General features: G+C 39.9%; 2 protein-coding genes across 10 annotated transcripts in view; one reads left to right on the top strand and one right to left on the bottom strand.

Annotated features, from left to right (window-relative positions):
• mcf2l2 (MCF.2 cell line derived transforming sequence-like 2) overlaps nt 1-25,842 on the top strand; it is a 134,424-nt gene that overhangs the window by 51,678 nt on the left and 56,904 nt on the right. For all 8 annotated transcript variants that reach the window (XM_051377753.1, XM_051377756.1, XM_051377751.1 and 5 more), the window contains exons 15-17: nt 1,758-1,846; nt 19,985-20,051; nt 21,497-21,612. In XM_051377753.1, coding sequence (XP_051233713.1) covers nt 1,758-1,846; nt 19,985-20,051; nt 21,497-21,612 — 272 coding nt within the window. The remainder of the gene's footprint in view (nt 1-1,757; nt 1,847-19,984; nt 20,052-21,496; nt 21,613-25,842) is intronic.
• b3gnt5a (UDP-GlcNAc:betaGal beta-1,3-N-acetylglucosaminyltransferase 5a) lies at nt 4,974-16,329 on the bottom strand. 2 transcript variants are annotated; one of them, XM_051377835.1, is made up of 2 exons: nt 16,012-16,329; nt 4,974-6,921 (listed from the first exon to the last, which is right to left on the bottom strand). In XM_051377835.1, the coding sequence occupies exon 2, from the start codon at nt 6,339-6,341 to the stop codon at nt 5,142-5,144; it is 1,200 nt and encodes a 399-aa protein (XP_051233795.1). In that variant the 5' UTR covers nt 6,342-6,921; nt 16,012-16,329; the 3' UTR covers nt 4,974-5,141. The 2 variants fall into 2 exon arrangements, with proteins under 2 accessions (XP_051233795.1, XP_051233796.1); XM_051377836.1 differs by lacking the exon at nt 16,012-16,329 and adding an exon at nt 8,642-9,214.

Here is a 25,842-nt window from a genome sequence, read left to right as displayed (position 1 = left end):
CTACCAAGTCCTTCTTGTCACTGGTTGTATCGAGCTCCTAGAACATGCTTAAAGAAACCTGTGCTGAACTGCGAGCGTTCAACTAGGCAGATTTTTCCAAGTGAAATAAATTCTGCTGAGTCTCTGGAGTTTCTGTCAGAATACATGTACCTAAAACTAAACCGATAGTCAGCCATGCACCCATAACTAAAGGTCAAACTAATGCAGCATCTTGCATTCCTCACGGCACGCCAATGTCTGTGGCATATTGTAACTGTAACATAGGCAGAGCAAAAGAGAAATGATGTATGGTTTTGCTGTCGGGTGGAACAGTGAAGTGGGTTTCTGGCACCTCCTTCCTGATCCCTTACGCGATTGATCAAGGTCGGCCATGTCTCAGTCACCCATTCATTTCTGCAGTGGAATTTTACAATTCACTTTACATCACCAATTAATTGAAATTGTTAAGCGCTGGTTCTTACTTTACTTCTTTTCGTCACTAGGAGTTGCTTTCTGATTTTCCAGGGAAACACAGCATATTCTGGACTGTTACAATTCAGACTGAAAAAGAAAAAAATTGCTTTTTCTTGGTCCAGTATTACTATTGTGCTGACTTTAGTGACATTTTATAATGTCTTCTTATGGAATAAAATGAGAAATCATAGAACGTGTAAAAACTATATAGAGTTATATCAAATGCTTGCTACTGTTGGATACAGAACAATTTCAACTTCATTAATATGTGATTTAAACCACTGTAAATCTGATGTTTAACATGTCAAATTAATGTAAAACTTATGTTTGTGATTGTTTCCACAGCAAAAATCTGTGGGCCTTTTCCTTAACATACCAAATATAGTTGTTTGCCATTAATGTGTTAATAACTTTTTATGAACTGTTCACACCCAACATTGGTTTTGGATTTTATCTGAATAGAGACACCGTTCTCAACTAGTGTTAGTGGAACCTTCCAACGGATTCAAGTAATTATTGCTTTGTTGTTGGTCCCCTGCAGGTATTATTTCCACCTAGAGAACAGTGAGTGACGAGGTTCGTCACAAACCCCACACCACCACATACTAAAGCTGTGTCTCAGTTCAGAATTCACAACATAACATCTTCCTTATCCCTTATTACACCAAAAGGTTGCCCTTAAATCCCTGACCAAGTAGCAGAGTGTTTCATCTGTCTTTAGCTATTTGCAAACAATATTTCAATCAGAAGGAATTCAATTTTTTAAACAAATATATTAAATGTGCACAATGAAGATGAGAAACGATTTGGCCCCATCATGACGTCATTGTAGTTGAACGATTTTGCAACAAAATGACAGCAGCAGAGAGGAGAACAGATTTATAGTTTGACAGGAGAAACATGATTGGCTGGAGGAGATTATGGCTGCATCTGATTGGTTTGACTGAAAGAGTAAATGCCCACTGTCAGCTGATAAGAAAGCAGAGTCAGAGAATTGTGAACGAATGAGGCATAATGAGAAGGTCTTCCTGATATGCTGAGGCTTATGCTGAACTTCATTATTACATATCCAGGCTGCTAACAGGAGTAGAAAGCAGCTTGTAATCTTGATTTTGCAGCAGCCTTACTGTTGGTCCAGAAAAAATATTTACCAGTGACTGATGACCACCTGAATGCAAACAAACCCCTGATAAAGACGTGATATTTTCGGGCTTTACAAGTTGACAGAAGTTATTATTTAATATAAAAAGCCCCTCCCCTAATAATTAAAGCTATGTGTTTATGTGTGTGTTTGTGTGTCACAGATTGAGGTGATGCATGAGGAAAGCCAAGGAGGCTCCACCCATGTCGTTGTGACCAACGAGACAGAGGAGAGTCTGTCCAACAGGCGCAGGTAAGGACAGCACACAGGCCATAGCTGAGTGTTAACATACTGAAGAGACAACACGACTGTGTCATTCTCTGAGTCATAGCAGTGCTATATTCACCTATTCCACCACTGCTACAGTATTAGTTATAAGCCATCCTTCTGTGCATGGTTTGAAGTAAGGTGAAGTATGGTGATTCATAGCACTTACCACATGCACTGTGTGTGTGAGGAGCACATTTCAGACACAGGTGGCATAACAGTTAACATCCAGGTGACAGTGCAAGTAGTGATGTGGGACTCCAGTGTGGAATTTATCCATGTTTAATTTTACCCTGCGCTGTATGGAGGCAGTCAAATCAGAGCAATTTAGTATTTCTATACACATCTACTTTGTTTAAAGATCATCTCCAGACATTTATTAAGACAAATAAAATATTTGTGTCTGGTTTTTCCATAAAAAAGGTAAATTACCTCAAAAAATCAAACAAGATGTCAACTCCTTCATTGAAAAGTCACATTTCTGTGTATGTCTGCTTCAGATTTCTGCATATTGCTTGTGTAAGTTGCATATTGATGTCTATGTGTTAAACTGAGAGTTAAGTGCCATAACCATTGCAGAAGAAGGCACTATGAGATGATTTGATTAGAAGACTGGCAGTCAAATCCCAAACAAACATTTTAATGTATTCATGTGAGGAACATTAGAGTCTAGGTCTAATGTTTTTGTCTGCTGCAGTTTCTCTTCAGTGGGAAGTTAAATGTGAATTACAAATGCACTCAGGAATAGGTGGGTGGAAATGCACTTAGTAAGTGGGAAACAGCTTCTGCTCTTCATTCAGCACCACAACACAAGAGAAAAGAGCAGCGGTCTGTTACTTTTCACATGACTGTACCTCTCTCAGTGGTCTCCTGCTTGAATATTCATTGCACCAGATTATACCATTAAGTGGGCCTCTTGTATTATTTTTTATTTGTTTGCATCATTTATCTAGTCAAAGTTGGTTTAAAAGTTTCTTTAAAAGTTTTTTATGTAAATCAGAGGAACTGCTCACAGACCACTTTTTGGATTGGTCAGTTGGTGGCGTGTTCACATATGAAGAAGCTATCTAGGTTTTATTAAACCAAATGAAAAACAACTATAAAATCAACAAGATCACTTGTTGAACACATGACTGTTGTTTTGCTAGTGAATGCTTTCCATCTGTGGGACCCACAAATGTTTTCCCAGCAGTAAAAAAAAGTTCCTTTTAAGGTCATGATGCCAGCAAATCTGCATGCTCTTAGTGATTCGGCCTGTCTGGGATTTTATTGTAAAAACCACAGCGTAACAGGATGTAGCAGACCAGCAGCGATGAGGGACAAGAGAGAATCACAGGAAACGCAGGCGGACAGAGCGGAGAAAAGGGAAGGAAACCGAGTGGTGGCGTAGAGGAGGAAGACTAAAAAAAACTATATGGCTGGACATGGTTAAGCTACATACGAGTCAAAACTTTCCACTCATAACTTCAGAAGTTTAAACTGAGAGGGAACTTATTTATTATAATAATGACTATTCTAACTATCCATTAACTCCCCCTGCTCTTTCATTCCTTTCTCTGTGAGTCTCTCATTTCTCTATAACTCTGTAGTAAGTGCTCTAACAGTGCCTCTTAGCTCTTTTCTCTCCTACTTGGCTCTCAGCTGGACTGTTAGAGTGCGTAATCATGGTCTGCAGTAGAATTCGTGTTGTTTTTCAGTTTCATTCCCTCATGCTGAATATCAGGTATTGTACTGTCTAGTGGGTATATGATGTACTGCAGGGGTCACAAACTGCCAGCCTCCCTTTTTGTTTGTTTTTCTAGTTTGTTTCAATTCAATATATATAATTCATATACAATAATAATGATAAAAAACACAATTCTATAATAAAAATGTAAAAATCATAAAAATAATGGCAAAGGTCAAAGGTGTCAGCATGCAAATGGTTGATAAGAACAGAGCAAGGTTTCTGGGCTTTATTTGTTGTTTGGCTGTCAACAATATAGATAATATTACATGTTTCTTTGGTTAAGTGTGATGTTTGTAATGGAAATATTTTCAGAATATTCCACTTTCTTGTAGCACTTGAGCACTGAATGACATGATAATACCAGCAGTGGCCCCAAGACAAGTTTGAGAACCCTGATGTACTGTTATGGGCTTTTGCGTTCTGACATATTGGCAAGGTATGGAGTAGTCACAGATTTCTTGTGAAGTAGGTGTGTTTGTGCTTGTGGGTAGTGATATGTCTATGGTAGCGATAGCGTTCAGAAGGATATGAAATGTTGGTTACGTTCCATAACTTCAGGTTCTATGTATAATAGGAAATGTCTGATGCACTTTTTCAGCCTTCTGAGAGTGAGTCAGTCAGTCAGAGCAGAACTAAAATCGAATGCAAAGTTCAAGGTTCCAAGAATAGGCAGGCTAATGCAAGTTTTTGTGGCCACTCAAAAGGAAATGCCAACAGAACATTTCAGGCTAAATATGTCTATTCCTCAGGGACATCTATCTGTATGGTTTTTTTATCTGATTTGTGAATTCAGCCCAATTTCCTTCCTTCTTCTTGGCTCCTGTTCAGTTTGCATAAGTCAAAGTCAGCTTTATTGTCAAATATGCTATACATGCACGACATACAGCCCAGATGAAATTTCAGTCCTCTCTGACCCACGGTGCAAACAGGCAATATACTAAATAATAGGAAATAATAAATAATAACTGGAACTGTAAGGTTATGATCCAAGCCCCTGTAAAACCAGTGATCACAAATTAAAATAATGAATTAACAAACACCCGTTCTTTGCTCCAGGCCAGTCTCCTAGGAATTATATTCAACATCCAATATTGACATTCTTGTCTGGCTATCCTCATGTTTCTTTCTTGTTTTGAAAAATTGAAATTTTTGCCAAAACTGATGATTATCATCATTATTAATCTGGCAGTTATTTTCTTTATTAATCAATTTGTCATAAGGCAGTCTAAAGTCAAAAAGTTGTAAACAAATAACCCTTTCTAGCTTCTCAGGGTCTAAGGTGACATCTTCAAATGTCTTCTGATTTTGTCCATCCAACAGCCCAACACCCAAAGATATTGGTAAGAACTGATCCTGCTGATAACTGAATAACAACTGAGTGCATTTCTTTACTTAACACAAATGTTTTGGTCTTTATTACAAGATAGCAAACACATACAATATCACCAGCAAACAGTAAAAATTAACATGGAAATGGAAAAAAAACTATTTGTGTGAGGTACTGCCATTTCTTTGGTTGGCACATTCAGCAGTCCTTCAACTTAAGAGCATTCATGTAAAAGCAGCCATACACGAGTACGTGTTTTGGTAATATGGTAGACACAGCATCATCACTCTCACTGCTGTGCAGTAAAGACTACCCATAAATCCTCTAGAGTGGCTGTGCACTGTAGGGTCTGTTGCTGCCTGCCATAGTGAGCGCACATCCTTGGCATGACCATGCGATGTGATCATGTGATCATAGATGCAGGGGTGATATGGAGCTTTGCCCTCCCCTGAAAAGTACACATGCTCCTGGGGAGAGACCCCCATGGCCTTGGCACAAATGCCCATGAAGACGTCGTCAATGTATATGGAGGAGTTCAGCACCAGAGTTGCATGGTAGATCTTAGCAGCCACATCCCCTGAAACCACGTACCCTGCTCCAGCAGTGTAGTCTGGGTAGGAAGGCCAGGGGTACAGATCATCGGGAACATGATATTTGCTTTTTTTACGGCGAACTGGAGGGGCTCCTCTGTGTACATGCCCCACCCACAGGTTTCTGGCCCCTGTTTTTGTACTCAGGAGCTCCCGCAGGTACTTCACCAAATTGGGCATGTGGACGAAGATGTCGTCATCCGCAGACATGAGAAAATGGGCCTGAGGGCAGTATTCGTGGCCCCAGTGGAACTGCAGAATCAATTTGGTAGTCAGGTTATGAAAGGTGTCCAAAAAGTTCTGCTGGATCAGGTCTCCATAGGCCTGGTCCTCCTGCAGCAGTGCGCTTTGCACCCTGGATCTCTGCTCAGCATCTGGGTGCACACCAAGGGCAAACACCAACCTCACACTTGCCCCCAGTTTTGACCATACAAAGCTCTCGTTTCCCCACGTGTCCCTGATGGCCTGGCGCCGCTCAAAGTTCTCCGGTGATGATTTCACAAACAGTAGTAGTAGGACATCATCCCAGCTTTTCCCATCTGCACCGGCACCTCCACATTTACCTGGGTGGTTGATGAGGTATGCATAGTTCACTAACTCACTGTCCTCACCGTCAGAACCATCCTCTCTGTTGTGATGGTTTGAGGTGATGGCGAAGGAAGAATTGAGAAAGTCATAGCTGTTGACCAGGTAGCGGTAAGTGTAGGATCTCATGTGGCTGACCACATGGTGGTCCAGCTCCTCCCAGCAGACCATCACCACACACAGAATCAGGCCTGTGGTCAGCAGCTGCACACACTGGCACTTGTGGATCCGACGGAAGTTCATGAACATCGTGACTAATATTTCTTTCTGCTGATCTCTGAACACTGACGGCACTCCGGATCTGTCTAGACTTCTGCTCTCCGGGAGCTGTCTCTTTCTCTGTCTTACCTGTCTCTTCCTTTTCTGACAGTATGCTATTTCATCTCTGCCTCCTTTCACTCTTGAGCTTCACTTCTCATTTGACTCTTAATTTTAATCTAATCGACTTGACTGTCATCCCCCCACTTTATCTTCCATCATCTGTCTCCCCTCACACGTATCCTCTTTCCCTCCTGTCCTACCAACTGGCTCCTCTTTTTGATGTTGTCAAGTCCAGTAGGCTTTTGTCAGGCTCTTCGGCAGTCTGGGTGCTCCGTAACTGATCTTCCTCCGCTGTGTGAAGCAAAAGCTCCACTCCCTCATAGTGATCAGGCAGTGCACAGCTCCAGGTTAAAGCTCAATGTCATTCCTTCAGCTCAAACAGATTCAACATGCTCTTTCGTCCACCTCTCCTGAGAACTCCTGGTTAGGTTCACAGCTCTCCTCCACTTCCTTGTCCCTCCTCCTCTTGGTCACTGTAACGTCAGGATGTCATAGAAGCACATGGCACCTGAGAAAGAGAGAAACAACTAAGATCATATTGACTCATATTGACAGGATTTTGCATGCTTGGGCAACACATTTAAGAGTTAAGTCCTGGAATGATTAATTGAGTCATTCATCAACTTAATTGGCAACTATTTGGAGATTGAATTAATTCATTACCTCATTCAGACAAAAACAGTATTTTCAGCGCATTAATTAAAAACTATGTTACAGCATTATCCTCTCTCTACTGATGTTTCCTTTTGTCTCTACTGTGAACTGATCAATAAAACTAAAATTCAAAGTATCTCTGGTTTTGGGAGTGAGACTTTAAAACGAATCCTTGTACTACCTGGACTGTCCAAGACCTTAAGTGTAGGGTTACACCAATACATCGGTTGAACATCCGTATCGGTCAATATTTGCCTTGCCGACTGACATAGGCCTATCGGCAAATAAAATGGCGTTCATCAGTATCAGTGGCTGATATTTATCTGTTGTGTTGCATCAATTTTTGCCCTGGCTAAATGCTGTGTTGGTTATTTCCAAGTCAGATATTGGAGAAAATCACTTCCATTTTCCAGCACTGGCACAACTCGCATGAAAATACTGGTGTGCTCCACGCAGCAGTGTGGACAGTGAACAGCTGTTCAGCTCTGAGTCTCACATCTTGGATTAGAAGAGAAATAGACTGAGCTGTAACAAGGCAGAGGCTTATCTTTGTACATTTTGTTGTTTCCCTGGCACAAAAGGACAAATAGATAACAACATTGCCATCGGCTATCTGCCAAATTGTTATTTTAAAACATCAGTGGGATAGCACTACTATAGCTACAGCAGTTTCAGACAGAATTTGGCATATGTTGTTCCAGGTAGATCTAAAATGATAAGTGGATTAATCATTTAGTCAATTGACAGAAAGTTAATCTGCAATCACTTTGATTGTTTTTATTTTTCAATAATCAGCTGATAATGAAAATAATTCCTGGGACCACTGCAAAACTGTCCCACACAATTCCCAATACGCCAAGGCACGGACTTCAAATGTTTTGTCCGCATGATAAATAAAAGCATCAAATCTTCACATTTGAAAATCTGGAACAATAAAATATTTGGGATTAGAGTTTTTAAAATGACTGAAAGGACCAAACCTTTAACACAACAGTTGAAGATTATTTTTCTCTTGATTGGATAATTGATTTAACAATTTCAGCTTCAATTTAATTCAAGCTTTAGCACTAGCAGTCTGTTGTTAGTGCATACTTTACTCTTTGTGCTGTAGACTGTAATGCAAATAAACACCGTGTGGGCCGCCCTTGGGTCAAAACAGTATCAACTGTGGAGGTAAAAGAGGGGGGTGGGTTCAATTCAGATAAATAAATGTTCACAGTGTTGCAGCGCAAAATGAAGATGGCCAAGTATGACCACCAAAACAACCGACAGAATGTGAGGATACAACAGGTGAGTTAGTGTGAGCACCCCCTCCCCTCGGTCACTGCAGACATGGATTAGTCAGGAAACAAGTCAGCCACTCCGAACGCACAGCTCACAGGTAAAAACCTGTCTTTTGAACATGAAATAGAAGATAATACTGAAAAGTCGCGCAGTTGGACCACATCCAGCAGGCAGACAGAACCTGTTTTAATAAAGCCGACTGGAGTGTTCCGGATCAATCAGATGATCCCCGCTCGGAGTGAACGCACCCGGCACAAACGCACAAGATTCCCCGCAAGTGTCCCACTCACCGCAGATATGTAGAGACCCGAGTGGAGGAGCTGACATGGTTAGGCCAACTGGAAGTAGTCGCTGTTACATTATCACCTGTGCGTCGTTTGGATTTGCTGAGGATGGTTCCTGCGTCACCACGTGGTACTTACGCACAGGTATTTACTTGTGAAGTATGTTCCTCGGGGCTTTTGGAGCGTGTAGAAGGTGTGTAGAAGGTGTGTTGAGATGGTGTGTGGTGTCTTTTTTAAACTACAATCAGCAGCTCAACAGCTCGCTCTGTAGCGGTCGGTGACCCTCCGTTTGACGGCCACAGTTCTGGCCCTAGGACGCTGAAATCTGGCATGGAGTGTTGTGGATGAATGTTGTTTCTGTGGCGATTTAATAGTATTTCTTATTTGTATCTTCTGTCTGATGACCACCGTGACCATGACTACAGCTATCTGCTAAATGGCAGGTTATACTCCTCAGTCAGAGGAGCCTTTGAACACACAAGCACTGTCAGACAGGTCTTGCGTACTCCTTTACATTTACATATTCAGCAGACGCTGAATCGAGTTTGGTATCTCATTCCACCACAGAGGGAGCCCAAGCTCCTGAATTAGTACACAGCAGTTGTGATCTGCATAAAATCTAAGAGCAGTCTCTCTGAGTTCACGGTTAACCCAGGGAGCATGAAGTGTAAGAGCGTGTCTGATAGGCTCCTACCCTGAGGACTGATAGTAAAGAGATGTAAAGAGATGTAAAGTTATGTAAAGTGATGTAAATTGGTCATTTGTTTAGGAGTGCTTTGTAAATAAACATATAGCAGTGTTGCTTTTGTCTCACAGAGCGAGAGGACCAGTAACCTTTTTCATAGAGTACAATGTAGGTTGACGAAGAAAAGGGGTGGGGGCATCAGATAAAGTTACATACAGCAGCAACACACAAATGCACACATGCGTTTATCTACACATTGCAGAGCAACACAGGCTTCTGTACAACAACAAAGCTCACGCAGTTTAACGCAGTATAAGGCAGTGTAACGCAGTATAAGGCAGTATAAGGCAGTATTAGGCAGTGTAAAGCAGTATAAAGCAGTGTTACGCAGTATAAGGCAGTATTAGGCAGTGTAACGCAGTATAACGCAGTATAAGGCAGTATTAGGCAGTGTAACGCAGTATAAAGCAGTGTAACACAGTATAAGGCAGTGTAACGCAGTATAAAGCAGTACAAGGCAGTGTAACGCAGTATAGTGCTGCAGCTCCAGAAAAAACAACATCCAACCTTCTACTTTCATTATTTAGTTGTCTTCAAAATGGGATTACAGTTGACACAGGTTCTCTTTACTGTCCCTCAGTATTACGTTAGTCCAAAATCCCCCATCCTTCAACAGTTCAACAAACAACAACAAAATGAACACTAAAAACAGCATAAAACGTGGCAAACTTACAGATTCCAACTTTGAAGTCTATATGTTCATATGTTGAACTGTTGGGTCTCTGTAAATAATTTAATAAGGAGTTCGGTCTAGACCTGCTCTATTTGAAAAGTGTCCTGAGATAACTTTTGTTATGAATTGGCGCTATACAATAAAACTGAATTGAATTAAATGTACATCACCATACATCATGCTGCATATGTTCCACTGAAAATAACAGATCAAGAAACGCTTTCCCCCTTATTAAACTAACACCAGTGATTGTTGGACTAATGATGATTTGGTTGGAGTGCATATCGGCCAAACAGTCAACCAACCGACCACAAGGTGTCAGCCCTAGAACAATGACGGGTACTGTAGGTGTCTTTCACTCGATAGGTGGTTGTGTGTGTCAGTTTTTACCATCACTTTTTTTCTCCACAAAAATGTGGCTGGCCCAAAGATATTGAGTAACATATTGCCCAACTGTAACACACAGACACAAAGAGCTTTTTGCTGAATGGTTCTAAGTCGATTTTAATATTATACTGATAACAGCATGTTTCAGTCCACCTTCCTACTGTGCACTGTACTATGATGAGGTGCAACAGTGCATTTGGAAGTAGAAGTTTCCCATCAGGAAACAGGAAAGCCTTTTTGTCACGTACATATCTCCCGTTCTGTAAAAACAATGAGACTATAAATGGCTTAATACAGAAACTTGCGTCAGTCAGTATGATATCAACTAGTGTACAACTAATCAAAAATAACCATAAGCTTATGTGTTAGGGGGGTCAAACTGAGTGCAGATGATCCCTCTGTGATGAACAATGTAGCAAATTGCTTTATCAGCTGTGTCTCCTGCATGTGACTGTTCATAAAGTGCCAGAACAGGGCGTCCTGTTTGCTCTCCGGCTGAGGCATGAGCTGTAAATCTCTGTGGATGTGGGTTGACATGTCACCTTATGCTGTCCTCCCTGTTTCCTTTGTAATCGCTGAGTCACACATTGAACCCATCTTCCTACCATTGTTGGTCCAAATATTAGTGCATACAGGGACATGAGACAACCCCACTGAGCTTCTACTCAGTCTCACTCAGTGAAAGTTAGTTAACAGCTGTCGTCTGCAAGTTATTCTGCAAGTTGGCCATACAACAGAAACAAAACTTTCGGATCTTCTCTGGTTAATATACTTGAAGAAACACTACTTTGTATACTTGTATACTGTGGCTATTCAAAAATGAAAGAAAGGAAAGTGGTGAGTCTTTCACTAGACAGACAATCTAGGTGGTTGCCTATGTCAGTTTTACACTGATAGCTTGCAGTTATCTTGTATCAAGTTTTTGAGTTAAATGACAGCTGGTGGACAGAGTCATCAGAATCTCCCTTTTTTAACTTTTAAGCATCATAACAAGCTCATTATTCAACAGTTGTGATTGAGGACCTTCAGTTTCAGGGCTGTTAAGCAGTCTGTCCTGTATCATTAGGGCTGTATATCTGGTGATGCGATACGTATGATACAGGGGTTAAAATTCAATATATTGCAATGTTCTTAGCAAAGCGATAGATTGTGATTTAAAAAAAAATAAAAAAAGTATTTTAGGAAAACTGTCATGTAGAAGACCATAAGCATAAAATCTGATTTTAAAATCTAGAATTTGGGCGTGGGTAAATTTTAAAAAAGAAAGCTAGCCAAATTTACTTAGAAATTGACTTTTTGCTAAAAAGAACCCTATCTTTATATCGATTATTTTCCTGATATAATCCATGCCTAACTGGAACCAAAACAGGGAAGGGGGGTGGATAAAAACTGACTGAAACACAAGAATCACCATTGTATATAGTAAACAGCGTGTCCCCCATGCTGGCTAACTGTCTTTAACTCTGCAGAGGACGCTGTGAATGTAAGTGCCGACCCAGCACAAACAACTATAATAGAGGGGCTTTAGCCCAACAGAGCCCCCGAGCAGAGAAGTTGCTGATGTTGGTGTAATGCTGCGACACAATAGGCTCAACACATATTTCCACAGCAGCATATTTCAACTTAACACCGGGCTCATCCAACAATGGAAGAGTTCTGGCAACATGTGGCCCGAGCCTTAAAATCCAGAGGTCTTGTGACTGAGAGGATGCACTGGCTAGACTTTGTACTTGATGACCCTTCAAGTATTAATCTCTACGTTTTATACTACCGTTACCTGCTCTGAAATGGTACCAAACAGTAGTAGTATTCAACATGAAGACAATTCCGAATCACTTCTCAACTTACTGTTGTGAAGGGAAAAGACCTGTACCAAACAAGAAGTGAGACAGTTTTTGTTTGCTGTTACTGTAGAACATTGCAACCACATTCTAGGTTATAAAAACACTTCTTAGTGTATGTACTCTTTCCCCCTCTGCTGCTGTTCAGAGCAACATTTGAGAAACACACACACATACTTCACATGCATTGAATAAAATAATGAAGAAGACTGAACAGTAGTTAAAATGTATTCAGGTATTGCCTTTTAATGAGGCATTCTTCAGTGTAGGCGTTGTTGATTCTGGCCCTGGCATTATTTGGAATTGAATGAAAAAACAACTTTTGTGATATGGCCCACCAATACTTGACAATCTATGCAAGAAATGTAAAGAAAAAAAAGAAAGTTCCACCTACAGAAATTGGAAAAATGTCATCCACTGTGAAGACAACAATGACATACACACTGCTCGATTGCTAAGTGTTCTCTAGATGTATCATAGAAACTGTAAAATGACCAGCAATGAGTATTTAGAAAAATTAGTCACATGTTTGCTGCAGTGAAAACTGTTGCTAATTAAGAGGTCACATGTGGTAGTGACTTTCTTTGTAACAATTTCCTCTGGCAGGAAACTAGTGGATGTTCAATAAAAAATATATATCTCAAAGTGGTTTAGATGCCACATACATAGTAATTACTGTGAATCACTGTCTGTGTCATTTAATAAATTAAGTCAATTCTTTTTGTATGGTTATATGGAACTAAATTTAAATTGAATGAGTGAACAATTTGAGGAAGGTGATGCTGTACAATGTTAAGGGGTTGACTCTGAATGTAAAGCCGAGGGTACATTGTGATGTTATCTTACAGATGTCCAAGCAGGCTCTACCACCATAGAAAGTCACGATTTGAAGGAAATCATAAGTGTGCTCTGAGCCTTTTTGTTTTCGTGATTCATAAGAGTAGAGCACAATCTGAGTTTAGTGGACATCAATGGTCAGGTGTTGATATTTGACACCAAGCATTAAGAATTAAGAATTCTTGAAAGGCCCACATTACCCAACCAACCTTTGAGTGTGTTCTACACTACAGCATACAATGCAGATAAGCTCACCTTACCATGTTTACTTACAAGAACTGGAACGGGATGTTGTCCCTAAAGACCAGGGATGGACAATAGACCATTTCACTAGTCTGTGTAAGCCTTCTGTATGCCCTGCTTTCCTTGCAAATAAGGATTTTTGAATTTAAGCAAATGTGAAACAGAGGGATCGTTTCCACTGTGGCCCGGGGTAGAGAGAACAGATTCCATGTGCTATCTACCCAGCAGTGTACTCCTTACATCATGCTGTGTAACATACTTGGTTGGACATACTTTTGGTTCCGTACATAATGGGTGGCATTGGTCATCCGGGTGAAATATTACAGGAATGCAGAACATTTCTGTTATTTAGGCTGCGGTGGCACATGTTTATTTAATGTGAGTTTAATCATACAGCTGTGTCTGCAAGACATGGTTAAAAAATGTCTACAGTCCCACAAAAGATCCTCACCCAGATTCCTTGAGAACCAGAGGATTATTTTCTGAAGGAGGTTAAAAAAGTTGAGATTTGGAGATGGAAGCCACGCTTCTTCAAAGATTTTTTCTTGTTTCAAGGAAATCTGGTTTTATATTTGTAGTTTTGGCCATTGTGTATTCAGTTATCATTATATTGTGCTAGTTATTATTATTATATTAAGCCGTAATTGCTTGAGATGTGGGAACATGGTGACATTACTACAACAAAGTCTAATAGGCCAAGGAACATGAGCAGTCAGGCAATTAGTTGGAAACAGTTTATCCTGATTATCTGAAGGACTTTGAAGGTAAAACAAAAGATGCACAACCCATGTAGACGTACAACTCACCAAAACCGACTTTTCGCAGTCTTTTAACAATCATCAACCCTGGTGTCATTGAAATAAACCCCTAATTCACAGTAGTATAGCTACAACTAGAAGCTATGTGAAGATATAGTGGGCAGCAAATGGGGTTAAACTTTGCCTGTGTTGCTGTCGCAGCCTCTCTGTGGTTTGTTTACATAGCCGGTCTGCTGTCCAGAACGACTGAAACTGCTGTTTTTCTCATCTACGTCAGTAAATTAGGGATTTATTTTGACCATAGGGGTTGGTGATTGTTGGAACAGTGGAAAGACTAAAAGAGTTTTATTTTGTTTCTGTCCACTTTGTAACATCGTAACTTAAAAGATCAAATTAACTTTTTTCTATGGAGTCTGGTGGCGAGCAATAGCCATATTACCGTTTTCTGGTCAAACAAAAGGTCTATTTCTCTAGGGATACTTTCCATAATGTATCAGACACAACAATAACAATAGAATAACAATCAGAGCCATGACGTACTTTGACAGGCGCATTTATCCCCAAGGATTAACATTAGCTTACATTATAGCTTGTAGCCCTTTTCGTAAATATTTTCAGATCCAACTGTGATTTAGTGTTTATTTTACCTTTTAAAGTAAAGTTACGACATATTTACATGCTAAGAAAAGGTAAATTAAATGGAGACAGACAGTGCTGTTACATACACTGGCCTAAAAAAACTTTTCTCCATACACAACCATTAGAAAAAGAAAGACTGTAAAAAGCTGGATATTTTCTGACCAAAGGACTCTGTATTGTTACAATCTAATCCATTTTGCCCAATAAAACTAGAAAAGTCTAGAAAAGCCCTACGATTAAATTATTTTATCCCACTGGGAAGCCAACAGGACGTCAGCCAGCTCTCTAAGACACATGCTCTCAACAGGCTTCACTGGAGAAGGACTCTAGTGTTCTCTATGGACCCTATAACGCTAAAGCCCAGCAAGCCCGTTGAGGCTTTTTTGGCATATGAACCCAGTGAGCAGCTGTCAAAGGAATGAATAATCTTGGAACGCATATCCAGACGTATCCAGTGTTCCTTATGCATTCTAGAAACCACTAGCAGCTAACCACTGCTTTGTTGATTGATGTAACTGGGATGAAACTTTATTTCATCTTACTTAGTCCTTAGTTGGTGTGGCTCTGACCTACAGTAACACTGTTATAGCCTGGAGAAGTGTGGAAACCTGGCTATGTGTCAGTTTAGCTGTCAGAGTTCCGCTCCAGTGCTTTTCTGAAAGCGCGTTATAATTTTACTTTCATTTCCCTGTCTGATGAGACGCTGTAAGACAATAAGACGTTTAGACGCCTCGTCACCACGAGGTACAATAGTGCAAGAAGTTAAAAACAGGTTCTGAAACAGCATTTAGACCAGATAGATAATTATAACAACAACAAAAATATTCAATTTGAGTATAAAGTGAACACAAACGGCAGAGACTGAACCATCAGAGCTACTTTTGATGACTTTCTGTCGTACATTCTTCAAGGTTTGTTAGTTTTCACATCCTGTTTGCTCTCTGTTCCCCTGCTAACCCAGCCCAGTCAGTCTGATCCATCCCCTCGGCCTAACTGGAACAGTCCTGTAAAATCTGCCCCCGGGAAACTCCCAAAAGAAAGCCGCTAAAAAAGTGTTTTGAGTTCTGGAACTATTTACCCGTTTGACTTTATCTCGACACATTACGCTTGTTTCTCTCCCCCCCCCTACCTCACTAACTCTGTCAGTCTGCTACTGCAAGCTGACACCTTTAGCCTCGAAGACTGGAAGAGTTCATAAGAGCAACACTGTCAGCACACAAATAGACACAGAACACAATGTGCTCCTGACTTACCGGGCTGTTTTTGAGTCCAGGCCATGTGTGAGAGGAAAGTACAGATAAAGCCCCTCTCCTCTCCTCTGCTCAGCTTCTGTAAACTCTTGTCCTCTTTGTCTGCCCAAGACCCTCACTTTCTCTGCTTCACTCTTTCCAACAGTTTTTCTTTTTCTTTCACCATCTCTGCTTTCCCTCTTACTTACTTCCCTCCTCTCCCCTTCTTTTTCTTTTCACTTTTTCCCCAGTAGTCCACTTCAGCAACTCGGCTTCAAATGTTGCCCTGAAGGTCCGAGTGTGAGCGTGTGTGAGAGAGATAACGTGTGTGTGGGGAGCGGGAGAGCAGGAGGGAGGGTGGGTGTGTCTTGTGAAAAGGGGGAGGAACCACTGGACACATCTGTACCTCCCCTTTACTGTATCCCATCTCCATAAGTGCAAGCACATGGGATTTCAGATGCCGAATGTCAGTTTTGGATGAATGAATGTGAATGTGATTTAATAGCAGGAAACCCTAGACAAGCTTCTCCTTGTTTGTTACAAATACATTCTGAGTACTGCATGTTTATTTTAGTACAAACAAGAACAACAGCTAATAAGAAGTCAACACAAACAATAAAAGAATATGTGCAAATTTGCTTTCAGGTTTATATATGTGTCAAGTAAATACATGTTAAATAATCCAAATACAAGAAATAAAAGGTACATATTCACTGTGTCTCAAGAGCTATTTACATCCCAGTCCCTATCATCACACTTGACTTCAGGGTCACATCATGGCTTCTGCTGCTGCTGATTCCACTCCACCATACCCATCAGTGCCCTAACATGTTCTGACTGACTGTAACTCACTGATGAACACTTTTCTAAGTTGGAACCTTAGGCGACTATTGATGATGTCTTTAGGCGCTTCGCCCCCTCTGCTGGCCACTAAGCCAAATGTAACTGTCCTGCAGGAGCTGACAATCAGCAGGTGTTAACATAACAGGCACGATGTTTAACATTTACTGTAAGTCTGTGCTTACATTAGCAAACTCTGCTAACTAGTTTCAGCCTTCAAAAATAAACAAACCCAACTCTTCCCACGTGTTGAATGTTTTAAAGGAATACAATCCTTAATAATATGTAGATAGTAATGTGGTATCATTACAGTTCATATTTTCTTATAGAAATAGCAAGATAATTAGAAATACAGCTCATCTCTACTAATAAAATTAAATATAATATATAATGCTCTCGACAAGGACAATACTGTCGCTGTTTTCTCTCCAAACCGGCTGAAGCCTCAGTAACAGCAAAAGCCTAATCCTAAACAGGAAAGTGATCAAATCCAGAAGCAATTCTAGTAACAGACCTTTAAGGAGAATGTGACATGCATACAGTGCCTTTTTGATAGCAGCAATGTAGCAGTGAGAAACTCAGAGAGAGCCAGATTATATGGACTGTGTCTGAGATAGATTGATAGATAGGTCTGTTTAAGATACTGCAAGGCTCCATAGTTGGGCTTTAAAAGGTCAGAAATTAAATATAATATTCATAGACATGTTTTCATTAGCATATAATCACCTGAAAATAAGGATTGTTGTGTTTTTGTTACCTTAGAATGAGATGTTTTTATTTACAGAGGGAGTGGATCCTCCATGTTTCTACAGTAGCCCAGAGTGGACTTGAATCTATGTTTCCTTCCACTGTCTTAATTAACAATTAGTAAAACTGTTCCCCCAGTAAAATAACCTTGGGTTTAGTGGGATTTTTGAACCTGTTGGTAGGAAAAGCTGGTTTACTAGACGCAGAGTGGAACAAACTCTCTTTTCATTTTGGCTCCAATCTCAGTCAGTGTAGCTGTTCACACTACACGTGGAGCAGAACAGACTTGCAGTGACTTTATGCTACCGAGTCTATTTTTTCCAAAGCCACAAGTGAAATTCTCTGGGGCCCAGTGGAAATGCTGAAGACACACACATATACATACATATATATAATTATTTCTTAAAGAGTGAGAACCCTGAGAATATTACAAGCCGGATCAGACATTAAATACCAACTTTTGCCACTTCTATTCGGTCCCCTGATTTCAATACCAGAACCCTGTAGTAGGAGTCTGTATTTACAGTTATATAAAAAGCTCATGTTTGGAAATATTAGTGGTTCATGTAAATAGTTATTTGCTTGGAAATATTTTTGGTAGCAAAGAACCTTTAATGAACATTTACTAATGTTATATAGAATACACGCCTTCCTGAGCTGAATCAGCTGATACACACATCATGTGCAAAAAACCTAATTATGGCTGTACATTGAAAGGAGGATAAGCCTGTGTCTGTGTGCATGAGCCTATGCGTGAAATTGTACAAATCAGTGCCAGCACTCAATTTTTCTTACATAGTCAGGTAATGCGCAAACAAGACTAGCCCTTTTGTGTCCCTGTACTTGTGCACATTCTTAGTTATAATAAGGTTAGAGAGAAGCTCTTCAGTTACAGTTTGGGTCTCAGACTTGCTGCAGCAACAAAAGAGACGCCTGAAGAGTCTGTGGTTGTTCAAGAGGCAAGCATTAGCACATAGGCAAGCATTTTCTTCCATTTCCTGTATGACTATGGCATGACGGATGGGAGTATCAGAGGCATTTGCTTTGAGCTTTATTGACCTATAAAATTGGTGTGTACATCAAAAAGCTTTTTAGCACATCTCCATGGGTTTGTGATAGCATCTGAATTGTCAAACCTCATAAGTGCCCACATGAAAAGGACCATTACTGTCTGCTTATTTGTTTTGTCCAAGTTGATTATGTTTTATGGATATGATGAAGGCTTTCAAACCCGTTGTGCCAAAAAAATCTCAACTCCAATCACTACCAAGCTTTCTCCGGAGCTTTCAACTGCATTGTATAATCTACCCCAGTGGATGGAGGATGGATTCCATGTGGTGGAAGCTCTGGCAAAAGCGAATAGGTTGGTTGACCTTAAGTTAAGACTTTCTTTTTGTCAAACTACTGTTTCTAAAGTCAATAATTAACTGTCACACTCAGCTTTAAAATGTGATTTTCAATTTGGGGGGGTCAAGATTAGATAATAATGCAGGTGTCGCGGAACTCATCATTAGGATTAGGATCATTATCATTATTACTAAAACAGTTGTATGACGTATTCTGTGATTTCCTCTGAATTCCTGGTCATGTCCTCAGATTACCTCAGCTTGCTCCGAGCCTTCAGATCATACTGTAAAATGAGATATCAGGGCATGTGTGCGATTTCCAAATAATTATTTAAGTGTATTTATTGTATCCTTTGGAAAAGGAAGAGGAAGAGTCATGGGCTCAGTGGATACATTAGAATTTGTCCTTTTGGCACCATTGATGTACCAGATTTCACAAGAATCCATGTAGCAGTTATTATATTTCAGTATGGACAGACAGACAGGCATTGCCATGCATGGCTAAAGAGTTTACTTCCCCCCGGTGGAAGGATTCACAAATGTTCAGTCTCCTGATGACTCACAAAGTAATTATACCCCTCTGACTGAACATTAAGATGCAGATGCAATTATCAATGTAGAGGAGTTTCCCATTTGTAATGGTGCCCGATGGGAGACAAATCCTGACGAAGTGATATCACTGCTCATCCAAAATACCCACAAAACACTCTCATCTTTGTGGGGGTGTCATTACTGCTGTGCCAAGATTGAAAAGCCATTATTTGGGTCTTCATGTTGTTGTTAATAGCCAGTCAGGGGGTCCGAGTGGACCACTTTTAGCAAAGCTAGCAGAGCCACAGCGTTGAGTGGCTCAAGAGAAAATGCTGGTCTCATGTGACCAAACAGCACTTCACTGACATATTGATTGCTGGTTACTGATCCATTAGTTTGTTTGTCAGCGTCTAAAGAGTCAATTAGAACAATGTGGATAAATAAATGAATGTTGTTGTTTTTTTGCAGGAAGTTCTTCTAGAGTGGCTTCATTAAGATTTGCGTTACAAATCACCCCATTCTTTCCTCTGCAGACACATCATGACTGAGCTGATTGAAACAGAGAGGCTGTATGTGGAGGAACTGCAAAGCATCATGGAGGTACATGGAGGTTTTCTTATCCATTTTACATTTCCCTAATGTATTTACATTCAAAACAATCTTGAATCTTGAAAACTGCAATCTTTACCAGAGCCTGATAAATATGGGTTTTGTGAGACAAATACTGATTTTAGAGAGGAACATTTTACTGATTACTGATATGGTGGTTGGTATAGTTTAAGAAAAAAAATCTTGAACCTTCACTCTGATAAACTACCTCATCCTGCATTGAAAAAAACAATCAAGAACAACGGCAATGGCTTTGTATCAGGGAGGTGAAAACACTTTATTATTCAAAACAGAAGCCTATAAAGAATGTATTATTGTTAAAAAGAAAACATAATACAGACAGACAATTGTATTAAAACTTACTAAAATTATCAGAAAAACTAAACTAAATTCATCCAAATCTCTGGTTTTACACAAAGTTCCAGCAGTTATTGTGTTCACTGTTTGTGTTCATTGTACAGTTTATCAGCTGTTCTCTACTGTTATTGTTATGCCTTGAATATACTATGAAATATTCATAAATTATGTCACTCAGTCAGTTTACTCAATGATAGAAAAGGTGTCCCTTAAGGAAAAAGGTTGGTAACCAGTGGGCTTCATTGTCAACCAATTCTAGAATGTAACACTGAGAAAATAAAGAATAAATAAAAATAACAGCTAAACATCACTGCTGTAAAAATGATAAGCCTTTTTACATTATTTACCAGAAAGAAACACTTTTCATATGGGCACCAATACAGTACTGATACTGATGTCTGCAATTGGCTGATGTATCTTAATCAGTTAGGCTTTAATCCTAACTAACGATAGCCCTGTCATGTGCTGTAATGTGTTCAGAGTTAATCTTCCAATACAGAGGGCCGGAGTTATTAGTCAATTGATTTTATGATTTCAGACTCTGACGTTGCTGTTGGAATTGGATTTTATCATTTCAGGAGGGAAATTCTTAATGCAAATAGTCTAGACATTCAATAGCACGATGGATACCGGTGCATTCCCAAGCTCAATAAACTGCATTGATTGCCAGTAAGTAGAAAGAACTAAATCCAACCTTCAGACTCCTGCCAGTGTATGAACTTCATATGATCCCCGGGTTGAACATGTCCAATCAATTACCTGTTGGATTACTCACTCGACGAATGGTTGAACTCCAGCAGGAATGCATTCATTTTGACTGTACAGTATATTGATTACGTGGAACAGAGCATGGTGTGTTAGTGTGTATTAGTCTATAATTCATTTTCAACACCCATAGGTGTCAATCTGTGGATTGTGTTTGACGCTGCAGATGGGCAGACGTTAAGAATCTCTGTTTCTCTGGTTGTCTCAGGTTAAAATTAGTAGCTATTTTAGATGTTTTACCACCTTGCCAGATAGTTTATGGCTAATTTTGCGTTTTCTTCTTCACTGTCTCATTATTTCACCCTCCTCCCCAGGGTTATTTCGCAGAGCTGGATAATTCTGAACTCAGCCACCTCATCCCCCCTTCCCTGGAGAACAAAAGGGATGTGCTGTTTGGCAACCTGCCCGAGATATATGAATTTCACAACAAGTAGGTGGAGTGCATTTGGTTCATTGCCCTGCCATATATTATAATATGTCTGAGAAACACTGATATTTGTAACAAAACAAGACTCACTGCAGGACAAGATGCATATTGACGTCTGAGAAATCACGTCATACTAGATTAAGGATAGAACAATGAGTGTTTTGCATGTTGCAATTATATTTTAAGTAAAGAATTTGTGAGTGACTTTGTTTAATACATCAAGATTTATGGTTTGCCTTCGACTCTTTCTTCCCACTCATTCCAGCTGGTCTGTTTACTGGAAGCGGTTTCTCTCTCTCACACACACACACACACACACACACACACACACACACACACACACACACACACACACACACACACACCAACTGGTGTCTTCTTAGGAATCAAACATTAGGACTAAGATATTTCTAAATAGCGGGAGGAAGATCAGATGTCAAGACCGCTCTGTGACTTCCAACTCCAGTTGAAAGCAGACTTTGACTCTCATACAGAAAAAAGTATTTTGTTACCCTAAAACCACAACTGAGAGCACTGAAAATGTATCATAAACTGACTAAATTGCATCACATAATTAGATAAAGAGGCAGTGTTTCCAATGTTTCTGTGGTGGTAGAGTGTGTTGGCTAGTTAAATGTCCATCCGGTTTGTATATAATGCATTAGAGAGTAGAAGGGCCCATCGATACTACATTTCAATCAATCAGTACAGTATTTGCAAAATTGATATTGAAGCCTTTTATTCTCAAGAGAGATATCCAGTCAGTATTCCAACGGCTCCAGTAACTGTTGATGCTGATTTGAATGAATTTGGATTTCAGGCGGAATGTTTTAACGATCTGTGTCTTTATTAGCATGAGACACAAGTCATACAATATCTCATTTCACCTTTGCTCTAGCAGCAGTGTCAGTATGACCTCCATGACTGCTGTGTGTTGGATGTGTCCAGAGTTATCAGTTTAGAGCTTGTTGTCTTGGTTGTGTTTAAAAAAAAAACACCCCGACATCACTGGAAAAAAAAACATTACCTAGTGGTGTGTATGTCATTCAAGTAGTTGTGGATTTATGTGCAGAGGTTATAAGATATGCAGGGTTTTTTTTAAGGTTGACTACATTGGAAGTGATTGTAATTTTGTTTTTGTGCTCAAAGCATTAAAAAATGTCCAAAACGTGTGCTAAAGTTTCCTCTTGGGAGCCAAAACTCACTAAAGTGTCCTATTGGGAGCCAAAACGTGTGCTTAACTGCTCTCAAGTGCCCCATTGGGAGCCAAAACGCGTGCTGAAGTGTCCCATTTGGAGCCAAAACGCGTGCTAAAGTGCCCTCTTATGAGCCAAAACGTGTGCTAAAGTGCCCTCTTGGGAGCCAAAACTCGCTAAAGTGTCCTATTGGGAGCCAAAAACGCATGCTAAAGTGCCCTCCTGGTTGGCAAACTACACTAAAGTTCTATTATTAGGTAGAGATGCTGCCTAAAAGAGGTGCTAATATGGTGTTAAAATGCACTAGAATACAGGAAATGGCATCTACTTAATTGAAAACTTTCTGGGGGAAGACCCCCAGACTCCCTGGGGATTTATTTCCTCCATACATCCATGTCACTGTGTGTTCTTCATGGTCCAACGTTGAAATGCACACAGTTCTTGTGGATGCTGATCCGAACAGCAAACTAACCTGAGTAGTCTGTCTAGTTAGTCTGTTTTAAGGCTATATAATGTGCCATTTGTAAAATATGTCTAAAGTGCCCTCTACAGTGGTGAGGATGCGCATTATGTGCCCTTTTTTTCTTTCCGCCCCTGCCCTTCAAAAAGTCTGTGCACGCCACTGCTCTGCAATGTCCAGCCAGTTTAAGAGAGAAAGCCGTTTATGGTCACAATCTTGCCAACACTATATTCTGTCCCACCTGTGTTCTGCCGCAGCATGTGAGTAAATTTTGCCCTGCCAATTCTGGTCTAACTGCACCATAACTCTCCTGTTGCAGCTATTGAGGACACCTTATACTTTTGTCATTTGTATTGGGACTTAGAGTTTGATAACCTCACGTGATTCCCATCATAGCTCCACCTGCTAAGCCTCGCCCCTCCTTAGTTACAGTTGCTACATCTGTCAACATGTCCATTCTAGCACAAGCATAAAACCAGTTTGCATGGTGGCAGATTTAACCACCCAAAATTTGTCACATAAGTAAACAAAAGTTGTATACAGTGTCTGTTGATTTTGCACGAGTGTCATAAGTAGATTTGATCAGCTCTAGCAAGCTGATAAATGTTAACATTGCGATACTGTGGAGATATAGCCTGTATAAGGGTCTTCAGGGGGCTGAAGGTATTTTATTTTTTTTTGTCCCAGGCAAAATTCACCATGCTCACCAGTTAATCCATATAGAAGTAATGGGAATAAAGAAACACATTTTTTTTCTTCTATTGCAGTGTAGAGCTAGTAATTACTAGTAGGTTGTGGTATTAAAAATGCAAATGTAATTAAATAGTATTTATTCTAATATAAACCTGTTTGGATGCTTATTATAAGGTTAAGTTTAGGCTTTATATAGTTAAAACAAATGTTTGTGTGTGTGTAAACCAAACCAAATAAAGAGCAGGACAAAAGGAACTGACAATAGCATGCAATTCATATAATTCCAGAATATATTGTTAGCCATGCTCCTTGGCTTTGGAAGTTACACTAAGTTAATAATTTAGGTAGTAAGCTACTTATCTAAACATAGTTTTCGGCTTACATTTGAACAGACAAACACCATTTTGTTAATAATTTTTTGCAAATTTGGCCTGGACCAATGTGTCGGATATATTGGAATCTAGCGGTATAGTTGCAGATTACAACCCCCTCTAAGCATGTAGGAGAAAACTATGGTGGCCACCAAACTCGCAAAAACACGAAAGGTCCTATTAGGCGAGTATTTGGTTTGTCTGTTCTGGGCTATTGTAGAAACATGGCAGTTGAACATGGAGGACCCACTCCCTCTGTAAATAAAAATAAATTTTCCTAAGGTAACAAAAACACAATGATTCTTTTTTTCAGATGATTACAAACTAATGAAAACATACAAGAGAATATTATATTAAATTGTTTACAATAGATCCTCCTAAATGTTACACACTGGACCTTTAAGCAGTGTGCATGGGTCAGTTACCAGGTATCTCACATATGATACATACACACCACTCTAGTTTACTTAGAAATCCAAACCTTGAAAGACCAGTTGTGTCTAGTTTTGGTTGCTTAGCTATGACTGGACAAATGCTGTTTAGGGAAATGGTTTAGTGAACAGGCAATTGGTTCTCACAAGTTGGATCTTGTCTCCTTTTGCCCTCTGTAAAGATTCATGCAGACAGTAAATAACAAATAATCAAGATCTGTAGAGTCTTTTGTAACTCTGCAGCCAGCATGTGGACACATTTGAGCTGTTGCTTGTGTTTACTTCCTCTAACTGTATCTCCACCCTGAAATTAAAACCTGTATGAAACCTTAGCGTGTGTGCAGGTGCTTTACATACAAACAAAAGTGTCTGTGCAGACAAGATAGTTACTCAAAGCAACTGTCAACAAAGCAGAATAATTCAGAGACGTCACAGGTGTTCCAGGCAGATTAGACTCCCTGAAGGCCTCAACCAAAAAGTTGTTCCTCCCTTCCATCCTTTATCTCATCAACTCTCTTTATTCTTACACTTCCTTCCCTCTCTCTCTTGCTACTTGTTTTGTCTCGCCTCTATTCTTTAATCATCTATGTTTTTCTCTCACAGTCTACTTGTTAGCAATGCATATCATCCCTTTTTACAGTAACTGGTAGAAATCTGAGGTCATCATTAGACTTCCTTGGATTATTCTCACTTCTTTAGACTAAGGGACCAAGACCTAAGTTGACCGCCCATTGCTTTAAAGGAGTAAAAGAGACTCGGTAACATGACATCCTTTTCTCAGATCCTCCCTGATCCTCCCACATCTTTCAAACTCCACACCCATCGTTTGTAAACTCAGTCTTCCTGTTAATACTTTGGGGTCTCCAGGTCCAAGCCAAGATTAACTTGATGACATCAGGGTTATTTTCTCAGATCAAACAAAAGTTATGCTCATGACTAGGTAAACCAACCATGATGTGTAAAATTCATTTGAACAGTGTTTTCACATAATAAATATATTTTTGATATGAAATTGGTGTTTGGAGCAACAAGAGATGTTGACTCATGACCCATAAGTTCAATATTGATATCAATGATAATTT

This window comes from Dicentrarchus labrax, unplaced genomic scaffold (assembly GCF_905237075.1).
Source record: "Dicentrarchus labrax unplaced genomic scaffold, dlabrax2021, whole genome shotgun sequence".
In the NCBI taxonomy this organism is placed as follows: domain Eukaryota; kingdom Metazoa; phylum Chordata; class Actinopteri; family Moronidae; genus Dicentrarchus; species Dicentrarchus labrax.
The sequence above is the reverse complement of the archived record's forward strand: the minus strand, read 5'-3'. Positions and strand labels throughout refer to the sequence as shown.